The following is an 8,866-nucleotide window of genomic DNA, read 5'->3' as shown; positions in this document are numbered from 1 at the left end:
TCCCAGACCTCGCCCTGGCTGAAGCTGGAGGTGGCCGTGAGCCCCCCGGACTTCGCAGGCCTCCCAGCTGAGGGAGGGAACTCATGCCTCAGGATCTGCCCACTCCGTTTTAGAAGGAAAACAGCTCCGTTTATTATAAATAATATCCTTGGGGCATTTGGACCTTTCCACACGGTTGTCCTCTGCATGGTTCAGCAAGCCCATCAGCGAGGACTGCGTGTTCTCCCAACCCCAGTTTTCAGAAAGAGCGTCCCCCCTGGGCCGGGTCTGCCATGGCCACCTCAGAGAGCTGGGCCATCCCGCGGTCAGCGCATCTGTCCTAGACAAGGGCGAGTGCCAGCTTTGGTGAGCCCGAGCCCGGGCCCTCCCATCACCCTGCCAGCCGCCCATGGGCCTACTCAGATCCGTGGGCATTTATCCTGGGGGGGGAAGAACCCCATGTGCAGAAAGCCTCTTCCATAGGAGGTGGCCAAAAGCCTCCTGACAAGTCAGTCCTCTTGGGCAGATGATCACAGCTCCTGGAAGCAGGTCCCTTCAGGTCCAGGCAGGGTTCTTTACATCGCCCGTGACAGTGAGGAAGAAGTGGCCTCAGGGGAGGCAGGCACAGAAGCCTAGTGGGTGCTTTCTGCCCTTGGGACAGGGTTGGCAGACAGGCACCTGGGTGCACGATCCCACAAGACCCTTGGCCAGGGCGGCAGTGACGGCACATTGCAGGCCCACCCCAGCCACCCGCCTCCAGGCTGTGCCCAGGGCGGAGCAGCCCTGAGGTCCCCCCGGCTCTGGTCCTCTCCACCCTGCCACCAACATGCTCAGGTGAGGACGGCTAGGTCTTAGATGACTTGGAGACTACCTCTCTGGGGAAAGTGGCTTGGGCCCTGCTGCCTCTGGAACGGGCGCTACCGCAGGATGGGTGGGCGGCCCAGGGCGGGCATGGGTCACGCACGGCCATCAGCTGGTGTGGCTGGGGACGGGCCTGGGTCTCTGGCAACACGCTCCCACTCCTTCTTCACCATCACGTAGAGTCTCATCGCTACCTGGGCATCTTGAATCTAGACAACACGGAACAACACGATGACCGTCCACACATGTGGCAAGGCGTGGCCACCTGCACACAGACCCAGCCCCACAAATCCTGAGCCTGACACCAGGCACGGTGCTGAGAAACGCAGGAGCAGGAGGGAGAACATGGGAAACTGTCAGCCAAGTGTTTGATCCCCACAGTGGCCTCAGGCTTGCCCACTTGACCGGAGAGGGGACGGAAACCCTAACAAGTGAGGGGACGAGTTGCCCACTGAGGTTCCTCACACAACAAACCCTCACTGAATGCAGACCACTGCGGGGCACTGAGCGGGCTGCCGGGGCCCGAAGGACAGGCTTCCTGCCAGCCAGCTAGGGCCCTGCTCTAGGGAAGCACAGGCCCCCTCAGCTGCTACCAGGCCTGGGCACCTCGACATCAAGGGCTTTCAATTTAGACCCATGACTTTCCTCACCGAACACTTGTATAGACACAACAGTGGTTTTGTGTTACATTTTGCAACACATTCAGTGAGCACGTTTTGCCATTTCCTTTCTTACAGCTCAGCAGCCTCCCAACCAAGAAGTCGTGGAGGCTCCAGATGCCCCCCCCCATGCCTGTGTGCAGTCAGGTGACAAGGGGACTGCCCCAAACCCCGAAGACCGCCCCCCAAGGTCACACTCACCGAGCAATGCTCTGACTCCTGCACCCTGATCCCAAGGATTTTCTCTGAAAGCAGCTTCAGGGACGGCCTTCCGCTCTGCAAAGGGAGGGAGCAGCGAAGCTGTGCCGGGCAGGCTGCGGCTGCCTTCCGAGCCAGAGCCGGCCTCGGCACGCACGGGCCCACGGGGGTGGCACTGAAGCTGCCCAGGGAGGTGGCTACTGAGCCTCGACCTCAGGGACCTTGGCCGGCCTTTCAGTGGAAGCGCCCCGGCGTCTGGGGCTGCACCACCAGCCACAACAGGCCGGTGACTCCCCCAATCAGCAGGCCTGGGTGGAACGTCCCCTTGTCTGGCAGCCCTGATATGGGGGCAGAGAGTGAAATCCACTTGCTATAAAGTTCACACTTAGCAGAAATCTACCCTGCCTCTCAAGAGTACTTTTAGTTTCAGAGGTTAAAAGGAAAAGTGAAAATGAAACCCCTCTAGCCGACACAACAGCTACCAGGGACCAGAAACACAGTCAGGCGAACTAACAAAACAGAAGGTTAACCACTGAGGCACGTCTAAGCACCTTTACTTGTTTCTTGAAAGGCTTGTACTTCTGTGTGTCCCGAATGTTCTTTTTTGGGTGATCAAGAAACAGGACCTAGAAGATAAAGAATATAGTGACAGTGACAAGGATGTCTCACAGAGACTCTGTACTTTTGAAAGAAACTTCTCTCACCAACTTAGGATGCGGTCCCACAGCAAGGCCCACGTTAATAAAAACACCGCGAGATGGGCGGCAGGAGGCCAAGAGTCGCCAGTTAGCCAGCGACAACTTGTCTTTATTTTGACTTAGTGGGACGCACACAGGCCGTTAGAAACCAGTCTTTTGACAGCTCATCTTGCAACCTCAGGACAGTCTTCAGAGGGACTTACTGCAAAGAAATGTGAGCTTGGACAAATTTAGGGACAAAGCCAGAGTCAGGGGAGACATCCAAGGGGAGGTGGTGGCCTCTGAGGTGCTGACACTTGCAATTTAGCACATCTGTGAGTGCAGGTTACTTTTTTGTTAGTTCTTAATAGTTAAAAATACCTTTTAAAAAGAAATGAAAATCAACAATTAGAGGTCCCTGAAAGTCCCTGTGGACCCCAGGGTTCCGTGGAACACTGTCTGCAAACCATGGCATGTGGCGCTACACCCTCAAGGCCAGTTTCCCATCTGTCTGCTCAAGGGGCTCCGATGGTATTTGCTTGGACCTCCGAGGAAACACAAACAAGGCACGAGTTCCAGAGTAACACAAGACAACCCCGCGCCGATGCTCCTGCGGTGGATGGTGGGGGTGGGGGTGTGTGTGCGCCGAGCACTGAGGGGCCAGCCCACCCCGAGATCCAGGAGGCTCAAAGCTGAGTACCTTTAAATCGTTGTGCAGTGCGTGTCCGATGAGAATTCTGCCCTTCAGCAGTTCTGCCACCTCCTTCTGAACAACTTCAAATTCTTCCCCTGGAAATCACATCAAAGAAGTGGTTTCTGGGAACAGGTGAACCACAGGGCAGGGGGGGTAGGGCCAGTGCTCCAGAAAGACAAAGACCCGTGCATGAGCCCCGTCCACCACCGGCCAGTGGCAGGGAGGGCTGGGATTCTGGCTGGAATTCCAGCCCGGGCATCCAAGCCGAGTCCCGGGAGGCGGGAGGAGGCTAGGCCCAGGGTGGCAATGCCAGACCAAGGCAGCGTGAGGCCATCCCGTCTCACACTCACAGGGAGTAATTGTGTCAGATTTAATGATAAAAATCAGGGCTTGCATTTTATGTTCTTCTGACTGCAAATAACAAACAAAGCTGGTCCTGGCCACAGGCAGGTGAGCAGCTCAGAGTCCAACTCGGGTGGCTCCTTCTGAGCAGACAACCCCATCTGCACCCCACTCATGAGAACCCCCTCCCTGCCCCCCACACAAGGAGGGGCCCCAGCGACCATGCACCACTCGCCTCTGCCCACCCTGGCCAAGGTTGACCAGACCAAGCGCGGCCCCCGACCCAAGCAGGACCGGAGCCTCCCTGCTAGGAATGTGGATTTGGGACTGAGAGGTGCAGAGTGCCAGGGCACCCTGATGGCCTGATGCATCAGGTGAAGCAAGATTAAATCAGACAGACATGTGGCCCAGAGATGTGCCTTGGTCCCCGAAGGCTCTCCAGGATCTGCCTGGGTCCTGCTCTTGTCCTGCACCCCACATCTGGTCTCAGCAAATCTACAGCCCTCAGGGCACATCCTAACCACCTGCCACTGCCCCTGCCCCAAGTCATCATCAGCTCCCGCCTTCCTGTTTCCCCCCTCCCGCCCCCTACCATGGCCAGACAGCTCCCAGCTCACAACCTTCCCCTCTCGCATCAGGTAAAAGCTAAAGCCTTTACAGGGGCCTGCCAGACCCTACAGCCCATCCCACCTCCCAGCTGCACCCATGCACCTTCACCCTACACCCCACCCCGGGGAGGGAAGAGGTGTTGGGGCTCCTGCCCTGGTGAACGCCCCAGAACAGAAAAGGGGACAGGAGGGAGAAAGGTCACCACAGTCACTCGTGTTCCCTCCTGTGCTCATCAGCTGCAAAGACCATACCCTGCATGAGGTTCTCCGGCCGAATCCCACTCACTGCCGTCCTATAGTCGGTCACTGGCTCCATCGGCTTGATGTACTTGTCATAAATGCGCTTCCCAAACTGGTTCACCAGGGACACGCGGGCGACAATGCTGTCCTCCCCCTCGGGCCCGACACCCACCATCTCGCAGTCCATGGCCACAGCCGTCGTCAGGCTGCAGGGGAACCAGAGGCTCTAGTTCAGTCAGCACCGCAGGTCAGAGCCCAAGGGCCCACGGCCACAGCAGCACAGACACGTGCTCTACCTGTCACCACCAGTCACCAATGTGGCACACGCACTTGGTCGTGGTTGTCATCAGGGTACTGGGGAGGAGCGCGTCCAACTCAGCCTGCTCCCCTGAAGCCCACCCCCGAAGGCTACCCTCCCAGCACCCCGGGCTCTCCCAGAGCCCCACGCACCCGCCGAAGGCCTGCTCCTTCACCAGGGGGCTGCTGCTTTCACTCTGACCCAGCTTCCTTCTTGCTATCTCGGCTGCCTCAGGGCCTATGGCGGCTTCGATGTCTGCCGGGTCAACGTCATCAAACCAGATATCCTCTCTACAAGGTAAAGACAAGGACACACCAGTCCCCCAGGGGCCCTCGCGCTGTCTCCTGGCGGCCAGCGCGCAATGTGGGGTGTGCACCTCCCGTGACCGGGGTCTGAGCAGCAGAACCACGGCCCGGCTGCTCCTGCTGTTGGATCATCTTGGCCCTTTCCTTTCATCAAGTAGATACTGTTCTCCTTAATTACAAAAGTCATAGGATCAATATTAAAAATTCTAGAAACGCAAACACAAAGAATGTAAAACAGAAACATGTAAACCACCCCCCTCAGCTACAATGACTACCAAGGGTTCCCTTTTAATTATAAATGAAGCACGTTCACCATCAAACAGTGAGAAAACACAGATAAACACCAAGAGCATCAAACGCCAAGGCTGAAGGGGCGTTTCCACGTCGAGCCTCCATGCTTGGCTGCCCACGTGGGAACAGGAGCACTTTTGGGCTCAGCTGACAGGCCGTTCCCTCAGGACAGCTCTCCTGAGCCCCGCAGGGATGTGCTGCTCCTGCCGCCGCCCCCGGGAGTGTCTCCTGCTCCGGAGGCAGTGACCACACTTCCTGACTCCTGAAATGACCTCGGTTTATTGTCTCTCTCCTGTCGGCCATCAGCCTCAAGGTGGGCCCAGCACGACACCACCCCCTGGACACGGAGGTGTCATCCCTTCCACCTTGGCAGCTGTGCCCCCAATTCCCAGGCGACGTGGAGCCAGCCTCTGGCCTACAGACGCTTCACCTCCAAGGGAGATGCCACCGGCTCCTGGTCCTCTCACGTGGGGAACAATCACACAGGCCCTCACTCTGCCCTTTCAACAGCTTACAGGGGCTGCGGGAGGCTCGGGGCTTCCCTCCCTCGCCCCAAACCAGCCAACCAACAAGGAGCAGGACCTGGTTTCCACCTTGGGGCCCTCTGCCTTCAGCACTCATTCATCCCACAAACCCCCACTGTGCCTACTAAGTGCTGTGCTCTGTGCTAGACCCGGAGACATGGGCTAGCACGGGGCGGCCCTGCTCTCCCAATGCCCACGTGCTCGGGGAGAACAAGTAACGGCAGATCACCAGCAGAGAAAAAGTAAATACCGTCAGGGATGCATGGGCACGGGCCTCGGGAAGCAACGTCATCAGGGCTATTCTCAGGCGTGAAGACTGACAGGGGCCCAGCCATGACCCAGAGGGGCTGACTCCGGCCGCAGAGGAGGCTGAGCCAATCGCCAGGGCCATGACCAGGGGAAGAAACTGCAGATACTTACTCAGTGGGCAGGGCCAGAGCCGCCTCCTTGGCTTTCCGCTTCTTAGGTTTCGTGTCCCCTTGCTTCGTAGAAAAGGCTCCGTTTGCCCTTTCCTGGGCTCCTGCCTTCTTGTGCTCTGCTCCGCTGGCCTTTGCGAGGAGTGCTGGCCGCTTCCGGTCTGTCAAAGCTTCTGAAGGAGCGGAGCCCCTGGGAGCCCGTCTGTCTGGTTTTGCTGTTGGCCTTGGCTGCGTCTCACCTCCGTTTGCTTTACGTGAGACTTCTTTTCTGTTTTGCCAGATAATTTGGGGCTGCTTTTTGGAGCCCATCTGAGAAATAACAGGAGGCTTTCCTGTGGTCTGTGGTTTTTGTTTCAGCAGCTAAGGGACCCAAAATAAAATAAGATACCGCATTTTAATTTAGAAAGCACAGAAAATTTAAAAATTTAAAAAAATTTGCATCTGTGTGTGTATCTACGTAAATATACACACATGCATCAACCACATCTATATACCACCACCACTGAATATAGTTTCAAACAGTTTGGGAAAACCTTTTTCAATTCTTGTCCTCAAGTCCCTTGTGATGACATGCTGTTTCTTTGCTTATCCCACTGCCATGCATCATGTGACATCTGCTCTCCCATTCACCCTCAAGTACCTGCTGAATGACCAGACACCACAGGCCATTTCACTCTGAGCCTGCAAAACTGACAGGCAACCTGTTTCCGTTTTATAAAAATTTATTTAACTTATTGCATGTTCTTTCTAGGTTAGAAATAACTGGGTGCCAACATGTTGGCACACAGAATCCACTTTCTTGACAAGCTTTTTGGTTTGCTGTTGCTGTGAGAGCCCCAGGAAGAGGGAGGAACAGCTTTTGTTGAACTACAGATGGCTGAAGAATCCCAATGGCCATGGTTCTGCCTCATCCCAGGAGGGGATCTGAGGTCTCCGAGCCCATCCTCCTCCCTATGGCTCACGTCCCCACACAGCAGTTCTCAACTAGCTGGTCCCAGATCATGGCAACCAGCTGACAGATGGTCAGGGAAGTCCCCGTACTTGTTTCCACGATATTTAAAGAACTGAAGGACTTACATTCTTTCATAAGAAATTTAATGTTCCTCTTAAGTATACATCCCTCTCATGCATTCAATTACGATTTACTTTCTTGAGAGAAAGGGACAGTATTACAGCTAGTGTTCAAGAAATTACACAGAACCCTGGGGCTGCCCGTGGGAATTGAGCTCTGTTTGAGCATTATCTGGTCCTGCATGTCGGGGCAGAAAAACTCTTTAGGAACTGCTGCCCCAGGACATTGTGCAGTGTTAGGAGACTCAAGTTTTCCATTTTCTCTCTCTCACTGAGAGGCCCCAAAGTAGATTCCAGAAAACTGTAAAGAAGATTTTGTAGGTCAACATAGTGCTGCAGCAGACAGCATCAACCTGTGCCAGAATCTGTGACCGTGCATCCCAGCTGCCACATACTGGCTGTGTGGTCTTGGGTCAACTTCCTTCAACTCTCGGTGCCTCTGTGTGGGAAACAGGGACCACAATGGAACTAACTCAGAGAAACGTGGTGAGGATTTATGACTAAAGCACGTGGAACCACCTGTGGCAGGTAACCACTGCCAAGAGAGGTGGTTAAGTTCATCCGAGTTGAGAGCAGAGACTCCAGGTCTGACTGCCTGCATTTGAGTCCTGGTTCTGCCATTTTGAGTTGCAACTGTGGAAGATTAATATAACCTTTCTGGGCTCATTCCTGCTCTGTAGAATGAGACCATAACCATAAAAGTATCTTTCTTACAGTTTGCTAAGGGGATTAAATAAGAGAATACATACATAGATGATACAGCCGAGTGCCTGCAGTTTTAAGAACTCAATAAATGGGAATAAAAAGAAGCAATCATTATCAATTACTATGTACTTAAAAACCCTAAGTATTGGCTAAAATTTTCTATCCATAAGAGGTTCTGCTATTTGTTTGCCCTCAACCTCCCTACCTCCTTCAACAGGCCATGCCTATGAATGGCTGTTTATAACACTTTTTATGAAAGCTGCTCCACAGATCCCTTTCGGCGCTACAAGAGTCTTCTTTTTTCTGTGTTCTGTGGTGACAGGACAGAAAGCTTCGGGGGAAACGAGCTGCGCGGTTCCCGGGTCCTTGTCCCCGGCTCCGGCGGGGCCCTCTCAAGTCCTACCTCTTGCAGCGCCTTCCAGTTTTGCGAAAAGTCTTCTGGTGCCTTTGGAGGTCGCACCGCGAGGACGCTGGGGCCGCTTTCCGGTTTCTGGCTAACTTCTTGCGCTTTGTTTTTCCAGATTTTTTTCTTCTTGTTTTTCTTCCGATTGAGCTTCTTGGCACGCTCTGGTTTGGCCACGGGACTGCTCCGGGCGCGCGTGGAAGTCGGGGCCTTCGCCATCCCGGCCCCACCCAGGGTCTCTAGGCCCCGACATTAAAGGGCGGCGTCCAGGGGACCCCGCACGCCCCTTTCCCCGAAGCCTCCGCGCGGCCGCGCGCCCGTCCTGGTCGCCCCGCTCTTCCAAAGCGTATCCCCTCCCTCAGTCCCCCGGCTGCGACGTGTCCCCGCCACAGGAGAGCGGGCCCCGCGCCGCTCAGTCCCCGCACACAACAAGCGCGTGCTGAGCAGCGCAGACGTCACCGGGAAGAAGACGCCTCTCCGGACCCCGGAAGCGTCCCGGAAGCGTTTCCGAAGCGCTCCGGCCCACGGCCCCTCCGCCCCACGCACGCGCGCTCCAGTTTCCGGAAGTGCGCTCCCCTCTCCGACCCGCTGGAAA

General features: G+C 55.7%; 1 protein-coding gene across 3 annotated transcripts; it reads right to left on the bottom strand.

Moving 5' to 3' along the window:
* Positions 1-107: 107 nt before the first annotated feature.
* On the bottom strand, positions 108-8,753 carry REXO4 (REX4 homolog, 3'-5' exonuclease). 3 transcript variants are annotated; one of them, XM_037797388.1, is made up of 8 exons: positions 8,272-8,748; positions 6,097-6,452; positions 4,709-4,846; positions 4,271-4,464; positions 3,075-3,163; positions 2,249-2,323; positions 1,701-1,775; positions 108-1,049 (listed from the first exon to the last, which is right to left on the bottom strand). In XM_037797388.1, the coding sequence occupies exons 1-8, from the start codon at positions 8,488-8,490 to the stop codon at positions 936-938; spliced, it is 1,260 nt and encodes a 419-aa protein (XP_037653316.1). In that variant the 5' UTR covers positions 8,491-8,748; the 3' UTR covers positions 108-935. The 3 variants fall into 3 exon arrangements, 2 of the variants coding, with proteins under 2 accessions (XP_037653316.1, XP_037653317.1); XM_037797389.1 differs by having other exon boundaries at positions 6,097-6,461; positions 8,272-8,400; XR_005210635.1 differs by lacking the exon at positions 108-1,049 and having other exon boundaries at positions 1,714-1,775; positions 2,402-3,163; positions 8,272-8,753.
* Positions 8,754-8,866: the final 113 nt, after the last annotated feature.

The sequence above is a fragment of the Choloepus didactylus genome, chromosome 10 (assembly GCF_015220235.1).
Source record: "Choloepus didactylus isolate mChoDid1 chromosome 10, mChoDid1.pri, whole genome shotgun sequence".
NCBI classification, from domain to species: Eukaryota; Metazoa; Chordata; class Mammalia; order Pilosa; family Megalonychidae; genus Choloepus; species Choloepus didactylus.
Note: the sequence above shows the minus strand (reverse complement) of the source record. Positions and strands in the feature narration are given on the sequence as shown.

What these genes read in the sequence shown, in the direction of transcription:
- REXO4 (XM_037797388.1), bottom strand. Translation starts at nt 8,490, where the DNA reads ATGGCGAAGGCCCCGACTTCCACGCGCGCCCGGAGCAGTCCCGTGGCC. An exon ending in CACTGCACAACGATTTAAAG is followed by an intron (nt 2,324 to 3,074) that starts GTACTCAGCTTT and finishes TTTATCTTCTAG; the next exon opens with GTCCTGTTTCTTGATCACCC. An exon ending in AGGAGTCAGAGCATTGCTCG is followed by an intron (nt 1,050 to 1,700) that starts GTGAGTGTGACC and finishes CGTGTTGTCTAG; the next exon opens with ATTCAAGATGCCCAGGTAGC.